The sequence below is a fragment of the Octopus bimaculoides genome, chromosome 19 (assembly GCF_046866305.1).
Source record: "Octopus bimaculoides isolate indiv1 chromosome 19, ASM4686630v1, whole genome shotgun sequence".
Taxonomy (NCBI): Eukaryota; Metazoa; Mollusca; class Cephalopoda; order Octopoda; family Octopodidae; genus Octopus; species Octopus bimaculoides.
Genome location: NC_142946.1, coordinates 3,365,866 through 3,386,614, shown reverse-complemented (window position 1 = coordinate 3,386,614; position 20,749 = coordinate 3,365,866). Strand labels below are relative to the sequence as shown.

Here is a 20,749-nt window from a genome sequence, read left to right as displayed (position 1 = left end):
TATGGGCACTGCTTGTTTACACTTATCACGCTATATCAAAACCCCTTTTATCATTCATCTTGTTTCAGATTGTTAGGGCTGAGGTCATGTTTGGGGTTCTGCCTCGAAGGGTTTTTAGTTAAACAAATCAACCCCAATACTATTTTTTTTTCTTTTAAGCCTTATACTTACCTTCTATTGGTCCCTTTTGCCAAACTGCTTAAGTTACGGGTTGTCAAGCAGTGTGGGGGACAAACAAACACACACACAGATATATATAGATGACGAGCTTCTTTCAGTTTCCATCTACCAAGTCCACTCACAAGCTTTGTACTATACCTGAGGCTTTAGTAGAAGACTTGCCCAAGGTGTCACTCAGTGGAGCTGAACCTAGAACCATGTGCTGAAGAAACAAACTTCTTACCACACACCCACGCCCGCACCTATAAATATACACATGGCAGGCTTCCTTCAATTTTCATCATCGAAATTCATTCACAAAGCCTGGGACTATAGTTAAAGACATTTGCCCAAGGTGTCGCATAGTGGGTCTGAAACTGAAGCCATAGGTAGGGACACGCTGGACTGGCTCCTGTGCAGGTGGCACGTAAAAAGCACCTTTTGAGCGTGGCCCATGCCAGTACCGCCTGACTGGCCCTCATGCCAGTGGCACGTAAAAGCACTCACTACACTCTCGGAGTGGTTGCCGTTAGCAAGGGCATCCAGCTGTAGAAACCTTGCCAGATCAGATTGGAGCCTGGTGCAGCCTTCTGGCTTGCCAGCCCTCTGTCAAACCCTGCAACCTATGCTAGCATGGAAAGCGGACGTTAAACGATGATGATGGTAATGACATATATATATATATATATATATATATATATATATTTAATCCCTTAGCATTCACACTTCTGTCAAAGGTAATGATTATATATTCACATTGTTTTGAATTAATCGTGCATTATCTTGTAGCTCAGACATTTTCACAATGTGATTGCTTAGTTTTAAAAAAAAAAAAACATTGTCGGATGGGTGTGAGAGGCCAGGCGTGGCCAGTTTAAACAGAACAGGTAGATTATCTGGGCTGGATATGGCTCATTTAAATGTTAAAATGTTGAGCACTCACATATCTGAAAAAGAGTAAGGACTCGGGATACCTTAAAGGTGAGGATTTTAAAGGGTTTTATTACGAAAATAATTGACCAAGGGCAGATAGACAGGTGTGAGATGCTACGTCACCCTAAATCATTAAAGGTAGATGAGATTCCAAATGTTGTACCATCTTTATATACCTACATGTGAGGCCATTTGGGGGGGGGGGGTAAGATGTCAAATAACATACACCCATGTGATATGCCGTTAGGGGTAGGGTGAGATTGTTGTTTCAGTAGAGCTTTGAGGGTGGCGCCAGAATAATATTTGTGAATGGAAGAGGTGCTTGGGATGGGGGTGGGGTGGGGGTGGGGGTGTTTACTGTATGATACCAGTTGTGAGTGGGAGATGTGCTTGGTGAGTGAGGTATTTGTGCCAGTCACATAGCTGTGCTAAGTGGGAGATGGTGGAGGAAGAGGAAGACACACACACACACACGCACACACACATATGCACACGCACATACACACACACCTGCATGAGGTGAAGTTTGAAGTTGTGACTTTTCCTGTTGACCTACAAGGGTGCCACCCCACCTACCATCCTGCTCCTAACCCACTTCCTCTGTACACACACACACACACTGTGTGTGTGTGTGTGCTGTTTGTAAATGTAATGTGAACTTATGCACACCTGCTTTCTCTCTCTCTCTCTCTCTCTCTCTCTCTCTCTCTCTCTCTCTCTCTCTCTCTCTCTCTCTCTCTCTCTCTCTCTCACACATATGAAGGTAACCACCTGAGTAAAAAATTTGACGGTTTTATAAGCTTTTTTTTTTATCAGTGAACCTAATTGGCTGTGTGTGTTTATATATATATTGTCAGGTGTGTGTGCATGTTGTTTATATATATACATACACCCACCTGTCAAACATACACCTGACAACCAGTTGGCCTTTTTTGTTCTCTCTTCCCCTTTCCTAGTTTCGTTGACATTCTCTGTTATTTATTGTTCTCGGCCCCTCCCACTACACACACACACATTTCTGATTTGTACTTTTTCCCCAAAAGTCACCACCACCACTGCCACAAGTATGTGGTACCCAGGAAGTTGTTTTTAACCCCATGTCACTCCTTGATTCACCCCCCACCCCCCGCTCCCACCCACCCTACCCCACCCCGGCGCAATGATTAAGAGCATTTCAACCATGACCATCATGTCTTTTCTGAATATCAAATGTTATTTAGATTGTTTGTCGTGGTTTCTTTCTTTTAAAGTTAGTAATATAAGTTTGAAGGGAATTTGGCTGCTATTTCTAGCGTGTCAAGCGTTTTCTTAGTTTTCTTTTACCCCTTCTTAATCAATTTATTGATGATGATGATGATGATGGTGGTGGTGGTGTTAGTGATAGATGTTAGTAGCGTTCGCACAGAGAAAGTACATGGTAGTGGTTTGGTGATGTCTCTCTTCTGGAGTTGCGGCGGCGGTGTAAGGACAACGGGTGTGAGGTGTGGATGTGTGGGTGTGTTTAAAGATGTATCTCTCTGTGTATTTATAGTTGTATCTGTATGTTTAAAGATGTATCTCTGTGTATTCATAGGTGTATCTCTGCGTGTACGTGTAACAATAAGGTTTAACAGAGGAAAAGAGGTAATTTAGTGAACTGAACAGGTTACTGTCTCTCTCTCTCTCTTTTTCTCTCCTCACACCCACCCTATCACACTACCCCTCACCTTTTACAGTAGGAAACAAACTGAAATATTTGCTGTGATAAAAAAAACCCCCACCTCTTTGTTCATTCATATTCTTTTTACCTTGTTTTATTGTGTGTATAAAATGTATTTGCCTGTGTGACTATATAACACACACACACACACATATAATCTATATATATATATAAAGATGAGGATGTCTGTCTGTCTGAATCCCTAAAACTTGAGAACAACACAACCAATTTCATTCAAATTTTACACATGCCTTACTTGTAGTGTCTTAGGCCCCAAATCTTTTTTAACTTCTTGCCAAGTGCGAGCCCAGAACAATATCACATTTCCTCCACCATTGCAGTATTACGTGTCAAAAGGGAAACAATAGCATCTCACTATTGTAATGTCAGATATTCTCACTTTAATAGTTTCACTTTAATACTGAAACTATTATCTCACATATATACACGCATACATGCATATATACACACACATCTATCTTTGTGTGTCTATATATTCTTTTATTCTTTTACTTGTTTCAGTCATTTGACTGCGGCTATGCTGGAGCACCGCGTTTAGTCAAGCAAATCGACCCCAGGATTTATTCTTTGTAAGCCTAGTACTTATTCTATCGGTCTCTATTGCCGAACCGCTAAGTTACGGTGGACGTAAGCACACCAACATCGGTTGTCAAGCGATGTTGGACACACACACACAATATATATATATATATATATATATATATAAAACAAGCTGCTCAATTATTTCCTGCTACTCTTTGCAAAAAGATGAACGCAGAACTTCACAATTACAACACCACACACAACAGTCTTGGAAATAATCTTCATAAAATGTTGCTGCTGTTCTTTATTCCCATCTTGCGTGTGTGAGAGAAGGGGAGAGAGTGAATACATGGAATGGTTCCTGGCTGACATCGTACTTAAGAAACAGAACGGTCCCTTGTCCGGTGTTGTTTAACCCCAGGTCAACCGTGGTTGAACAGGTCCTTCGATAAAGAATTTTTTCTTTTTGCGACTGACGACAGTAAGTGGTATGATGAAGTTTGAGGGAGATTTGGCTGTAGTTCCTCTTTAAATTATCCCCCCTTGTTGCCAAAAATTACCACCGGGTTTTTTTTTATTTTCATTTTCTCCATCAAATTTAAAAGTAAAATTTGAATAAATTAAAACAATTTTGTTGTCATCATTATTTGAGATGAGGATTGTTGAATTGTTGGGGAAGAAGATGAGGCCCATAGTGGAGAGAGAGAGAGAGAGAGAGAGGGTGTGATGGGGTGAGGTTAGAGATAGAGAGAGATGGTCTGTAGTAAGAAGATAGTTGGGGTCCAAGTAGTTGTAGGACTAGCAATGGTAGTAGTAATAGTCTACTACTGCTACTACTACTACTTGTGGTGGTGGTGGTAGTGTTTGTAGTAAGGGCTGTATAATAGAGTGTGTGGTGTTGGTAGTGGTGGTAGTGGTTGTTTAAATTGGCAAGTTGTAAAGGCAGCAAGGTGTGGGCTGTTGTATAAAATTGACAAGAGGACATTGTTCGGGCAGTGGACGCCTTATAAACCCATTATCCAACATTTTAACATTTCTGGGGCGGGGAAGAGGAGGTGAGGTGGGGGGCAGGTTCTTCCTTTTCCTTTTTTTTTTACCCAGAATGCTTTTATGAATTATTTAAGGCTGTCCCTTCATCATCATCATCATCATCATCATCACTAACACTGGAACTGATTCCTTTGTGAAGTAACTGCTGTCAACACCACCACCACCACCCCTTCTTCACCACCCCACCCCCACCATCAACCACTTCACAGTCCAGTTTTGAGAAGTCTTCAGCCAAAATCTTTTGTTACAACAGCTAATGGACTTCAGGTTACCTCCCCCTCCCCCACTTCATGATTGAACTATGGTTAATGGAGGTGGGTAGAGGTAACAGCAATAACAGTGGTGGTGGTGGTGGGTTAAGGTAGTAGTAGTAACTATTACTCAACTGTGGTGATCATGGTGGTGGTGGTGGTGGTTGAGGATGTAGTAATTGTGGCAGCCATGATGCCACTGCAGTAGTAACTATATAGTTGATGTGTGTGTAGTTGTAGATACAGTGTGGTGGCACTGTAGTAACGGCGGTGGTGGTGGCACTGTAGTAACGGCGGTGGTGGTGGCACTGTAGTAACGGCGGTGGTGGTGGCACTGTAGTAACGGCGGTGGTGGTGGCACTGTAGTAACGGCGGTGGTGGTGGCACAACACAATGGAGATTTCTGTCTGTGAAAGGACTTTTATTTTTTTTGTATTATAAAATAAAATGGAGGTTTAAAAAAAAGCCCTTCATAGAGGGTGGAGTTGTGACAGGATGGTGGTGGTGGTGGGTGATTGAGGAGGGGTGACTGGGTGGAGGTGGTGGTGGGGTGAATGTGGGAGGGAGGGAGTAGAAATGGTTCTACAGTGTCTTAGTTTTTTAACCTCACCTTTTTCTTGCATCATCACACACACACGCACACACGACCAGCACATGCGCACACACACTCCAGCTCACACACATGCATCCACACACACACACACACACTTCAACACAATACACATGCATATTCATACACCTATTTTAAAGCACACCCACTTCAATATTCACACACACACACACACACACACACCTGCTGTAAATTTTGTCCAATATGTCAAGTTTCCTCACCATTCAAGTAAAACAACAAACTTGTCACATTGGTGGTGATGGAGGAGATTGGGGTGTTACTCGTGTCATGTTGCTCTTACTCCACTCCCTCATATGTAGTAGTAGTAGTAGTAGTAGTAGTAGTAGTAGTAGTAGTAGTGTAATCAGATAAATTAGAATGAGAAGAGACTGGTAGTAGTAGTGGTCCTATATTTCTTTGGCAAGACTTGTATTGCTTAAAAAACAAAACAAAATCAACAAAAGTGCAAAAGCACATGGGTGGGGAGGCATGGCTGTGTGATAACAAGTTTCCTTCCCAGCCACATGGTTCTGTGTTCAGTCTCACTGCGTGGCACCTTGAGCAAGTATTTTCTGCTATATAGCCTTGCATCAACCAAAGCCTTAAGGGTTGATTTGGTAGAAGCCAAAAGAAGCCCATTCATACATATATATATATATATATATATATATATGGTATTTTTATATAAGCTTAAAGCTTATGGTGATCACCATGCAATGACTAAGGAAAATAGTCTAATAAAGGGGCATATAAGCCCTTGACAGAAAAATGAAGGCTTTCCTATCTGTGTAGGAGTCGAACCCACATCCCTTTGTTAACGTGACTAAGTGTGTTTGCACCGAAAGCATGTATATGTATATATATCATCATCATCGTTTAACGTCCGCTTTCCATGCTAGCATGGGTTGGACGATTTGACTGAGGACTGGCAAGCCAGAAGGCTGCACCAGGCTCCAATCTGATCTGACAAAGTTTCTACAGCTGGATACCCTTCCCAACGCCAACCACTCCGAGAGTGTAGTGGGTGCTTTTACGTGCCACCGGCACAAGGGCCAGTCACAAAGTACTGGCAACGGCCACGGACAAAAGGTGTTTTTTACGTGCCAGTCCACTGGCAACGATCCCGCTCGAATGATTTTCTAACGTGCCACCAGCACAAGTGCTAGAAGGCAATGCTGGTAACGATTATGCTATACGGGCCACTAGCACGGAAGCCAGACAGCTGCTCTGGCAATGAACACGCTCGACGGTGCAGTTCGTGCTCCACTGGCGTGTGTGTGTGTTTAATTTTTCTCTCACCTTAAACACAATTAATATGGTAATATTTTCTCCTGATTAACCAGCAACAGTAACAACAATAATAATAATAATCCTTTCTATTATGGGCACAAAGCCTGAAATTCTTTGGGAAGGGTGTAGTTGATTACATTGACACCAGTACATAACTGGTACTTATTTCATTGACCCCCAAAAGGATGAAAGGCAAAGTTGACCTCAGTGGAATTTGAACTCAGAACGGAATGAGCCAGAAGAAATTCTCTCTGGTGCAATAACAATTCTGCCGGTTGACACTTTAATAATAATAAGAAGAACAACAACAACAATCGTTTCTACTATAGGCACAAAACCTGAAATATTAGGGGAGGGGACCAGTCACTTACATCGACCCCAATGTGTAACTGGTACTTAATTCATCGATCCTGAAAGGATGAAAGGATAAGTTGAGCTCAGAATGTAGACAGATGAAGTGCTGCCTGGGTCCAGCATAATAAGGATTTCAAGGGGGCCACTGATGGTAAACGGTGCCCACGAAACAAGGGAGAAAGGTCGGTGGTGGTGGGATAACATGAAGTTTAGGATACAGAGAGACATTAGCAGATTGTTAGGGGATAAAGCAATATGTGTTATAAGAGACAGAAGAGGGATAAATTTACACTGAAAGACCTTTTTTTTTTTTTTTTATTAAAAGCTTACTAATAGTGAATTAATATCTTCTGACTGGCAGCGGAGAGTGGGGGGGGGCACCACCATCACTTCACTTTGTCCCTTTTTCTTAGTAGCTCTGTTACTACTGTTCCCTACTATTTTACTACGACTACCACTGCTGTAACATTGATTATATATATATATATATATATATATATATATGTGTGTGTGTGTGTGTATGCATTCCTCTCCTCCTCCTGCTAATTCTACTTAAGTCTGCAACCTCTGCTGTCCCCTATTACAGCTACAGTTGTAGAGAGGGAGTTGGGGTGGGTAGACATAAGTATCATCATCATCATCATCATCATCACAACAATGGGCCCTGTGTAAATTGGGTCAAAGTTCAACATTGAACTTTCCACCTTCCTCAGCTTGTTTGTTGCTTAGTCACCACCCAACCCCCTCTTTCTCTTGTTCTCTTTCTTTCTCCCTTTTTCTCTTCTCTTCCTCTTGCTTTCTTTTCCTTCACTCTTCTATCAAACTAGTAACTGCATTGACACAACACACACACACACACACACACACACACACACATACATATATATATATATATATATATATATATATATATATATATATATATATGTATATATATATATATATATATATATGTATATATATATATATATATATATATATATATATATATATATATATATATATATGTATATATATATATGTATATATATATATGTATATATATATATGTATATATATATATGTATATATATATATGTATATATATATATGTATATATATATATGTATATATATATATGTATATATATATATGTATATATATATATGTATATATATATATGTATATATATATATGTATATATATATATGTATATATATATATGTATATATATATATGTATATATATATATGTATATATATATATGTATATATATATATGTATATATATATATGTATATATATATATGTATATATATATATATGTATATATATATATGTATATATATATATGTATATATATATATGTATATATATATATGTATATATATATATATGTATATATATATATATGTATATATATATATGTATATATATATATGTATATATGTATATATATATATGTATATATATATATGTATATATGTATATGTATATATGTATATATATATATATATGGCTTGTGTGTTTTCTGTACTCTGGTTATTATTATTTTTTTGTCTACGTTTTGTTTGCAATGTCCTGTACCCAGATATGCACCTATATATACAGGTAGACGTAGGTATGCACATACCTGTACGTATATATGCATATAGTCATTTATTATTTCTTTTTACATGACCGAACGCCAGCGTCACCAATGTTGTAAGTAGTTATTTCAACTTTATATTTTCTGACGCGACTCTCTCTCTCTTTCTCTATCACTTTTCCCCCTCTCGTTCTTCCTCTGTTACTATTACGTATCTCTCTTTACCCCCTCTCGTTCTTCCTTCTGTTACTACTATATCTCTCTCTTTCCCCTCTCGTTCTTCCTTCTGTTACTACCTCGTATTGTGTACTCTTGTCTTTTCTTTACCTTATTTTGTTCACACACACACACACACACACATTGTAAGTGTCCCAATGTCTGAGTAGATGTGTTTCCATTGCATTTTGTTTACCTGTTTCAGGTGATGCTGGCCAGTTCTGTTCGTCAGGAGGACTTACCTGCTGTACAAAGGGAATGGAAAATCAGTTGGTGGAGCTGAGTGCTAAAGATTACCAAGCACTCCAGCAAAAAGCTATTGAACCACTTCGGTCTTTATTCACATCGAGAACAAATAAATTTGATGGTGAGTAGCCTTCTTTGTTGTTTTGTTTCGTGCTTTTGGTCCCCCTGTGTCATCTGATCGAACCGGACAACGTTCGCAAATATAAAAACTCATTGAAAAAACCTCAAACTTAATTTTTCTAATTCATCTTTGAACTGATAAGTTTCCTCCAATTCCACAAGAAATGAAGAACGACCCTTCTTCAGTTGTTGGCTGTTTTTTCTAGTCTCGTATTTCGAGCATTTAACAAGATACGCTTTCGGTAAAACAGTTGCTTCCGCAAAGCAAATTAAATAACGTTTGTGATTTTGCGGAGGGTCAAAATAGGTAACACAAACGGGACAGTAAAACAAACAGGAAGGGCTGCTAAGCCTAAACGAGGTTGTGGTGGCGAAAGCGTAAATTAAGCTTGGACAGGGGACAAACAAGAACACAGGCTGCAACATCCTATATATATATATATAGATAGATATATAGATATAGGACATTGCAGCCCATTGGGTGTTGGCCTGAGGCTTGCGACGTTGTAAGTCATGGAGATTCAAAGTTTGAGGAATTAAGTAATTTATTAATGTCTATAATACTATCCATGTGTAAGAAACTCCCATATATTTTAACCTATTTTTGACAAAAAAAGGGTTCCTTATACACGTTAAAATACGGTAATTAATAATTAACATCTCCAGCAACTGATTGAATCGATCCCTTGTACAATATCAGTAGCTCCCTCCACTTGAACCATGAAATATTGCCTCTACTGGGTTGGAATGTCTTGTGTGGTCCTTGGCAGCTGGGAGAGAGAAAGCGTGTGTGTGTGGGGGGGGGGGAGATCCATCCACATTCCCATAACACCTTTGAATCTCCATGCACTCTTTAAGTGATGGGTCCCCATCCCCTCCCAGTCTGGGAATGGTTTTTTTATCTCTATTTTAGGAATACCCTGTCTCTATCACCCTCATTTCATCTCACCCCAACCCTCATTCACTCAGTCCCTACCCTACAAAATCTACCCTAAATTCCAAAGGTGTATATATATATATATATATAGTCCTTCTCCCTCCTCCAGTGCTGGGGAAATCAGGTCATCCATCTCAAAACAGCTCCCTAAAATCCATACTGACCTAAATTCCCTCATCCCACAAAAAAAAAAAGGGAATTTTCTCTGGGGAACTTCCTTAAACTTGGGTCAAATCATTATTTACCTACTCATCCTTCCTTTATTTAGCTACTCCTCCTCTCTCTTCTGTAGCTACTCCTCCTCTCTCTTCTGTAGCTACTCCTCCTCTCTCTTCTGTAGCTACTCCTCCTCTCTCTTCTGTAGCTACTCCTCCTCTCTCTTCTGTAGCTACTCCTCCTCTCTCTTCTGTAGCTACTCCTCCTCTCTCTTCTGTAGCTACTCCTCTCTATCAACTCCTCCTCTCTTTTATTTACCCCTATTATCTCCTCTTTCTCCTCCTCTCATTTAATTCAGCATTCCCAATGATTTTCATCACACACACACACACACACACGCACACACACACACACGCACACACACACACACACAGGTTTGTGATTCATATTTACGTAGGTAAATCAACTCAGGCATGCATACACACACGCGCGCGTGCGCGCGCGCACACACACACACACACACACACACACACACACGTGATGTTTAGATAATTCAAAACAGAGTGAAATGGAAAAACAACCAAAAGTAACAGAAAAAGAAAACAAAGATATTTTCAGAAAATGGTGCACAGATTCCATTAAATACCATAAAGAAGCTGGTTATTGATGGAACTGGCCTCAATGATGGCCTCACCAGTGGACACAACTGTGTCTTGTTACCCAACACATCCTCAAATAGTCTTTGGTATTGTAAGGTTGTTCTCTTTCTTGACATAGCCACAGCTGTAGCAGCCCAAAGAGTAAAAACAGGAGAGGTGAGGGGTGGGAGCACATATTGGCAGTTACAAGATTGCAGACAGTTCTTGAACAACCGTTTCTGGATCATGAGAAACACGAGTGGGAAGGAGGAGATTGTGCTGAAACACAAACTGCTTCCCCTGAGCCACCCCTTGATTCAGTTGCCTCTTTTAGACTACACCCTCGATTCAGGGTCCTCCATTTGGTCACCTTGATCAAGGGCTTGACCATCGAAACCAACACTGATGTGATCAGTGGACAAATTAATCCTGAGGCTCTACTGTAAGATATGAGGTTGCATGACGTAAGACTCAATCTCTAGGATCAACAAAGACGACAGTAGGTTGGTCGTGTCTTTTTGGGATCAGTGCAGAGCAATCTGCCATATTTCCTCTTCATTTTCTGATTTTCTCAGTTCTCACCAAACATAGACAGACAGCCATTACCCTTGCATACCAGTTGTATCTGTTCAGCCAAGGAGTTTTGTCTTGTAAATTGCTCAGTGACCCTGTGAATGCCGCTGTCACATAAAAAGCACCCTGGACATTCTCTGAAATGATTGGCATTAGGAAGGGCATCCAGCCATAGAAACCATGCCAAATCAGACGATGGATCCTGGTGCAGTTCCGGCCGTACCTGCTCTGGTCAAACCGTCCAACCCATGCCAGTATGGAAAACAGACATTAATTGATGAAGATTCCCATTCACCACAAATTCAAAAGAAGACTCTACTGCTTCGTTGCTCGGTGACGGCCCTTGTTGACTTTCCAGGTCACTGATGATGCCCATGATCTCCCAGATGAGGCCGGGTCTCTTCTTCCTTCCAGTGACCTCCACCTCTTTCTGACTCGAAGGGTTTACAAGCTGTCAATCACTAAGCCTCTGTTATTGGTAAATAGGGTTCCAAGCAGGACGTAGGTCTTTCTATGCTGGACTGTAGCCTGCTCTTTTGATATTGTTGGTGTTTCTCAAATAAGAAAACTAAAGCTTGGTGTGTCCTGTTGTAACATGATATTCGGTTGCCATTGAAGGACGCCTCACTAAAGCTTATGTTCACGCATAAATGGCAAACCTTCAATAGCATAGTATAATGTATGTATGTATATATACATAATATATTCCTGTATATGCGTATTTATATAAATATATAAATACACGTATACAGGGATATGTCATCCCCTACTGTGTGCTATCATACACCACCCCTCTTCTCCCCACCATCTCTCCCCCACTTGTGTCTGTTGTATTCATTACTTGTAGCTAGGGTTCCATATCCCGACAGCCATGGTGAAGATGTGAGGAGACATTTAGTGGGGAGGGGGTATTATAAAGGTCACAACAGTCGACCTTTTGGAGGGCAGGAGCAGAGTGGGGGTAAAAGGTTATTTTATTATTATTATTATTACTATTGCTAAGAGGCAGCTAACTGGCAGAATCGCTGGCACACCATGCAAAATGCTTTGCAGCATTTTGTCTGGCTTTACGTTCTGATTTCAAATTCCACTGGGGTTCCCTGTCATCCTTTTAGGGGGTCAATGAAATAAGTACCAGTCAAGCACTGGGGGTCAATATAATCAATTTATCCTCATCCTTACAATTGCTGATCCTGTTCCAAAATTTGAAACCATCCTTCTTTTTATTATTATTATTATTATTATTATTATTATTATTATTATTATTATTACTTCTGCCTTAGCAAAGGCGGAGGTATTGTTTTCAGTCTTGTTTGTTTGTCAGTGGACAAGATATCTCAAGAACCGCTGGATGGATTTGGATGAAACTTTCAGGAATGTTGGTCCTTGTGATTGGCACGAACTGATTAAATTTTGGAATCACTCCAGTACTGGACAAGGATTCTGGATTATTTTTCCTGTTTTTTTACTTAATTTTTGAGAGCAGTTGGGTTCATTTTTAGTATTCCCGTTTGTGAGAGCAGTCGAGTCTATTTCAGATATTCTCATTTTAGAAATCATCTCTGGCCAATCGTTGAGAAGGCGCTGGTGTTATCTTGGCAGAGGTTTGCGCTCTCTCAGTGCTCTTGTTGTTATTGTTGTTGCTATTATTATTATTATTATTATTATTATTATTGCTAATAATTTGGAAAAATTGATAGGATCCTTAAAATGATAACATTGCAATTCATTTGTGACTGACACAGAGAGAGAGAGAGAGGATGAGGAAGAGATCAAACACCTTCATCATTACCACCCTCACCACCATCATCAACAATCATCTCCCTCACCATTGCCATCACCATCTTGCATGCACACACACACACACACACACACCAATCAATAAAAAAAGCCCTTATGTGGTTATTTGGCCTACAAGAAATAGAAGTCAAATCTCTTCCCAATCAAATGTAGAAAACCAGAGAATGAAATGACTACTTCTTGTAGTATGTGTTACGACAGGGTGGTCATGGTTGGATTGTCTCTAACCATAGATCGTTTGGAATACGGCTCCCCTGACCCCCAAAACAACTATACTATCTACTCTACTGAAACCAACCTTGTGGTGGCCATCATGTCTGTTACAAACAACAACTTAATCTCCTTCACATCACACCTTGGATGAGGTTCTGGCTTCTCTCTACCTACAAAACAGACAGGATGGGCATGACTGGAACGTGTTTGACTCATAGTAGTGCTAACCTGGGGTTAAACAGCCAGAGTAACGTTGCTGTGTAATGTTAGATATTGTTATGGGATACATTGTTTGATGGGGGGAAGGTCACGGCTGGAGTGCATTGGATCAGGGGATGAGCTGAATACCGATATTAACACAACTCCTACTACAACCTCTCCTCCCCACACACACACATTGCCACACCTCATACTACCACCACCACCACCACCACCACCACCACCACAGCACTATTTTTATATAATGCATACATTAAAATGAGATTGAGCCACCTCCATCTCCACCACCACCACTTCCAAATCGTTCCCCCTCCCCTCGGTTCCACCAGGGAGTGACTAATTTATCAGCTTTTGCAAAAAGAGGAGGGGGTGGAGGGTAGGTTTCAGGATGTGGTGGTGGTGGTGGTGGTGGTGGTGATGTGATGTGCTGTACTGGTTATTAATGTGTGGTTCACAGGGTGACAGGGGTGGGCGGGTGGCGTGCAGATGGTGGTGGTGGTGGTGGTGGTGAATTAGAGGAGACTTGAAAGATGTGGGTAAGAAGAGAGGGGGAAGGGTTGGATGTCTGGAGGTAATGTGGTGACGGTGGAGGAGGGGGTAAGGGGGCAGATGAAGGTATGATGGTGGTGTAGCAAGATGGAAGAGAAGAGGATTGTGGGATACATGTGTATCGGTGGTGGTGGTGGTGGGGGGGTTAATGTTGAGGAGTGATGTCTGTTGATGAAAATGGTAGCAGCAGCAGCAGTAGTAGTAGTAGTATGGGATTATACTTAAGCCTGTCCCTGTACCACAACATCTCTGAAGTCTTTGGTGTTTACCATTCCTTCAGTGCCATCCACATTCCTAACATCTGTTAATCACACTGTTGTTGTTGTTGTTGTTCTCCTCCTTCCTACTCCTTCTTCCTCCACCTTCTCCTCCTGTACTGACTTCAACTCCTTTTTTCTTTACATCCCCAGATCAAATCTGTTGTAAGCTAAATTTATCTTTCATACCCCCAAGGGGGTCGATTTAAAACTATATTTATTGGTCACAAGGAAGAAGGCTGACTTCAGTGGTGTGTCTACCTGTCTTTCCACTCAGGCCACGTACCTCCATGAAGGTATGTGATGGCTTAGTGGTTAGAAGGTTGTGGTTTCAATTTCTGGACCAGGCAGTGTTGTGTTTTTGAGCAAAACCCCCTTCATTTTATGCTGTTCCAGTCTCCTCAGCTGACAAAAATTGGTTTCTAACAATATCCAGGAATTTAACCCTGGGATGATCCAGCATTCTGTTCAGAAAGTGTGTGGGGAGTGGTGGTGGGGTGTTGCAACCTAAATTACTTATTACACCATGGGACCAGTCCTATGAGCCTAAGGATTCATGACGAAACTATACCTTTCTTTCTTCCAGTGTGGACAACAATAAAATGGTCTCAGACTGTATTCCAGAAGTTTTAGGCCTTACGCTCAGCCAGTTTCTCAATTTAACAGGGATTGATAAGCCCCATGTTAAAATCTGGTCAAACTGAAACTAGATTGACCAATCAGAATGCAGATAGGTCTTCACTGTTGGATTATGCAGTTTACAAATGTCTGCTGTTTCAGGTGTTGTTTTGAGTGTTTTTTTCTCTTCCGAGTTTTTCCATCTCTGGACCCTGGACCACAGCTGAAACACTTCCAGTGTCTGTCTGTTCACAACACAAAAGGTACCCTAGATCGCTTATCACTGATAGGTACCATCAAATGGAATAAGATTTTGATGAAGATCAACAAGAATTCGATCAAACATCTCAAGGGGACAATGATGATAATGAAGGTGATGATGTCTCAACAAGGCTCAATGATTCCCAATCAACTCGATAGTGATGGTCATGGAATATTGGTATTAGTTGCAAATTAACAATTCCTGACGCCCCTCTCTCAGTTTTTGGTTGCTTCTGTTTGATTTTTTTTTTCTTTTTTGTGTTCTGGGTGATGAGTTCCAGTACAGACACTAATTATCTCTCTTCATTCAGGGCTGATAGGGTTTAAGGGTACTATTTAAGGTTGTGTTGAGGTACTGTTTTAAGGTGTGCTTGGGGTACAGTTAACACTGCTTATCAAGGGTACTGTTGTTCATTGTGGTGTATCAAAAGCTGATGGCTGGAAAATGGGGGCTGACATTGAGATGATAATAATGATGGGGTGTGCTGAAGGACACTGCAAGTGAGAGGGGTCAATGGTTTAAACCAAATGGAAAGAGGAGAGCAAGAACCTGCTTCTCTCTTGTCTTTGGATTTTGGTGATGATTATCACCGCCACCACCACCAAGATGCACACACACACACACACACACACGCACACACAATCACATTACAGCTACATGCACACATATTCACCACATAATATTAGTGGTAGTAGTGGTGGTGGTGGTGGTGGTGGTGGTATCCAATAGCAACAGTCGGTTTTCCCTCCCTAATTCCTGGCATTTTAACTTCTCCTCCTCTCCACTTCACCTCACTCTGTTACCTCCCCTACACATACTCATACCTCCAGTCTCTCCCCCCTCCGTCCCGTCTGTGTGTGGGGGGGTGGATGTTCATAAGGGAGCTGTCAGGCTTTGATCAAAGCAATCAACACACACACACACACACACACGTTCTCATACATACATACACACATGCATGCACATGCAGATATGTTTATAAATACACGTGTGTGTACGTACTTGCTCACACACACACACACACACACACACACACACTATTACCACACTGAACAACTCATCAGCTTCTGTCTTCCTTGTTATAAATAGATAGCTCGTCTCCATAGCAACAAGGGGCAGTAGGTAAGAATGGCGGCGGGCTGGTGGTGATGGTGGGGGAACACCCTTCTCTCACTTTCTCCCCCCCCCCTGCTGTAACCAGTAGTAACTACAGCAACAATAACAACAACAACAACAGCAGCAGCAGCAGCACCAGAGAGTTTCTCTATCATTGCCCTCCCTGCTAAAAACAGTAGTCAGTCTCTCTCAAATCACACACAGTGATGATGCAAAACGGATGGACTGATGAAGTGATGAAGCCTTAAAGACCAGCTGCATGAAAGGTGGCTTGGTCACTGCTGGATTGTCTGCATGATCAGGATTGACCTTGGGATAAACAATAACAGTTGCAACAAGACACTTCTGAATTACTGTTTATCTTCTGTCTCTCCCCCCTCCCCCTCCCCCTCTACAGATACATGTAGAGATATATGTAGATATATATGCATGTAAGTTTATTTACAATAGATGAAAGTCTAAAAAAGTGTATACTGATTTTTAACTGTATATATATGGATGTGCATGTGTGTGTGTGTCTATATTGTGTGTGGAGATATATATATATATATATATGTATGTATGTATTACACCATGGGACCATATATATATGTATGTATGTACACAAGAAGAGAACTTAAATCCTTAAGAAATGTGGATATACTTCTCCGTATGTAAACACAGGAATTAAACGATGAGGATTATGATAATGTGGCGGAGTGGTTAAGCACTTTGCTTTGCTACCTTCATGTCTCAGGTTCAATCTGTGTGTGCCACTTTGGGCAAGTGCTTGGGTCAACACCCAACCCTTATGGACAGTACCTCAGTTTAAGGGCTCCAGCTTTGTCACATGTTGCACTTGCATTGTTGTGATTCCACTAGAGAATTGCCTTCATATGTCTATGGAATACTCAACCACCTCTATGTGTCTCTACACAGTTGAGCAGCAATGTGACTCCACATTTCTTCATCATCATCATCATCATCATCATTTAATGTCCGTTGTCCATGCTGGCATGGGTTGGATGGTTTAACCGAGGCTGAGGGGCTGCACCAGACTCCAGTCTGATTTGGCATGGTTTTCTACGGCTGGATGCCCCTTCCTAACACCAACCACTCCGAGAGTGTAATGGGTACTTTTATGTTCCACTGGCACAGGTGCCATTTGTGTGACACTGGTATCTGCCACAACTGATATTGTTCTGCTTGATGGGTTTTCTTCTCGAGCACGACATAATGCCAAAGGTTTTGGTCATTGCCTCTGTGAGGCCCAGCACTCAAAAGGAACTCAACCCCTTTGCCTTCCTCGGTATTAATCAAAAGACACCCCAGAAATTGAGTAAATTGTTGTAAAAAGCTAGGAAGATCTTCTGAGATTCAGTAATGTTGTAGTGGATGCGATTCTGTTTTGAGAAATTTCATATCCCCTCCTTAGAATCGGTGCCACATCATTATTATTATTCTTCTCTGTCTTTGATCCGCAGATTCTATTTTGTTGGAAATAGTTTGTAGGGGAGGAAATATTCTTCAATTAGATGATGTTGATGTTTGTGTTGTTATTGATGCTGTCTTTAATTGCATTATGTTAATTAAAATTTCCCTCTTTAAACTTTTGTCATTTAAAAAAGTTAAAAAAGCTATCTTTTTGTCAGTATGTCATTTATAAATGGAAATAATTAGCATTTAATCATCAAAGAAGTCATAAGTGACGCTAGAGTGTGGGGTGGGTGGGGGTTGGAATATATATATATATATATATATATATATATATATATATATATATATATATATATATATATATATATATATCGTTTTCGTGCGGGTGACACGTAAAAGCACCCACTACACTCTCTGAGTGGTTGGCGTTAGGAAGGGCATCCAGCTGTAGAAACTCTGCCAAATCAGACTGGAGCCTGGTGTTGCCATCCGGTTTCACCAGTCCTCAGTCAAATCGTCCAACCCATGCTAGCATGGAAAGCGGATGTTAAACGATGATGATGATGATATTGCGTATGTGTGTGTAGATGTATATTGTGTGAGTGTATGTATACATGTGTATATAAAGCATGGTGTACTCTCATACGTGTGTCTCTATATGTATGCATGTATACATACATACATATATATATATATATATATATATATATATATATGAGAGAGAGAGAGAGAGAGAGAGAGAGAAAGAGAGTTGTTTTAGTGACTGTTTTCCCACTGTGGTATGGGTTGAATAGGTGTGCCATTCAACATATCTCTCATCCATCTCAGTCCCGCATCATCGCAGGTGTGAGGCTCAGTGTCCTAAGATTTGTTTTCACCATTTCTCCTTTCTCTCTTGGCCTCGAATTGAATGTGGTTCAGTTAAATGGTTGTCCCTCACCACTTCATTGTAAATACAGCAGTGAGAAGTAATCAGTGTCAGCACTGTTCAAATGACGAGTGCAAAAGAAATAAAAGAATACACAAAATGTTTTAACAATTATTTAAAATAAATTCCTAATTATATTTAATTATCAAAATATAATGATAGGATTTTTTTTAATGGGTCCGTGGAGTAAAATAGGGATCAAAAGGGGTCCAGGTGCAAAAAAAAAAAGAAATGGTTGAGATGCACTTTGTAAGATCAACAGAATTGTCTGGGAGAATATATTGGAGTGTAAGTGGCGGGCTGAGTATTCCTTAGACACATGTACTTTTAATGCTGTTATCTGCGATTCAGTATTACTGTGATGTATAACAAAGCTTGGTCTTCAAACCACAGTCGTTCTCTCTCTCTCTCTCATTCTCTCTCTCCCTCTCACACACACACACACACACATGCGGCTGTTCATTTTCCTCCATGTTATTCCAGGTGGGATGTTTATCATCTGACCAATTGCTTTTAGAATTCGATGTTCTCGACATTGTTCCTACCATTAACCTTTCGACCAGGAGTGGAACCTGTTTTATCGGTGCCAATAGCATTGTATCTTGTTCTCTCTCTCCCTCCCTCACACACACACACTCCAAATGGTGACTTCATTTAGAACGCTGTGTTGATGGAGAGAGATGTCAGAGACACACAGACAGACCAATGATCATTTATATAATTGGACCTAATGGGAAATAATATAAAATTGTTGGAACTTTTTTCCACGTTGTCAATAAATGTCTCCATCTTCTCCGTATTCCTGTATATTCCTTCATTCACCATCGTTTAATGTCATCTATACACTATAAACACACTAATTCATACACCCTGTGTACACTCATATATTTCTGTATAAACTCCTACATCTATATACCCGCACGCATGGTGTAAACAATCTACATATATACACAACTCACTTAGGCATGCTCTCTCTCTCTCACTCACACACACACACACACACACACATTGTGTAAATGCCACATACAGTGAGGAAGGGGAAGAGGAAAAGGTGGCAGGGATGGGGGTGGAGTGATGTGAAATATTTGTTTCTCTTCATCACCCAATAACAACTGTTTATTTTATTGATTGGCTCTTGTTACAGACCAATACTTCTGCCACCACCACCACCACTACTACTATTAGTCATAAATATACACCACTAACACTACTACCACCACCACCAACAACCTGGGTTCTCATCTCTAAGGTATTTTTCGATATTATTATTATTATTGAGGTCACTGCCTGGAATCGAACTCGGAATCTTGGGGTTAGTAGCCCGTGCACTTAACCACTATGCCACATGCCCACAGGAATAATAATAATAATAATAATAATAATAATAATAATATCGAAAACTACCTTAGGAATGAGAACCAAGGTTCAAAATTTCCCCAAGACACCCGAAGAAGGCTGGAGGGTATATCAGCCGAAATGTTGTGTTAACAACAAACAAGATGAGGACAAATATCCATCAAATGTAAATAATGTAAATTTGAATTGATTTCTCATCTCTCTCTCTTACAGACGTCAGACTTCTGTCTCACACAACTTTTATTACAATTTTATTCTTCATTCATTATTAGTAGGACAAACTTGTTCCTGGTACAGTCAATTTGCTTTAACCCCAGTATGTAACTAGTATTTATCAAGCCTTGAGACAAAAACTAATGGTAGGAAGTAGTTAAAATTTGGATTATGAACAATTTTATGCCATTTTGTGGTAATTATTGTGTAGTTCTTTGTTATGTCACGTCCAGTCGTCAAGCCGTAACTTAACTGAATGTCATTATTTTACAAATCCCTTACAATGAGACTTCAACAAGTTCTTCACCTCTCCAGTCAGTGTTAGAAGAAAGTAAAAACTGTCTGTCTCTGTATAAAGTTTAGGATATTGATGATTAATTAACAATAAAATATTGATTTTGTTTATGATGCACACATAAGATAGTGAGCCTAGAATATTAATGAATATTTAATTTAGCAAG

The 20,749-nt window shown here is 40.3% G+C and overlaps 1 protein-coding gene across 1 annotated transcript in view; it reads left to right on the top strand.

Moving 5' to 3' along the window:
* Positions 1–20,749, top strand: part of LOC106880263 (glypican-6) — a 79,216-nt gene that overhangs the window by 40,218 nt on the left and 18,249 nt on the right. The window contains exon 2 of the mRNA XM_014930130.3: positions 8,877–9,038. Coding sequence (XP_014785616.2) covers positions 8,877–9,038 — 162 coding nt within the window. The remainder of the gene's footprint in view (positions 1–8,876; positions 9,039–20,749) is intronic.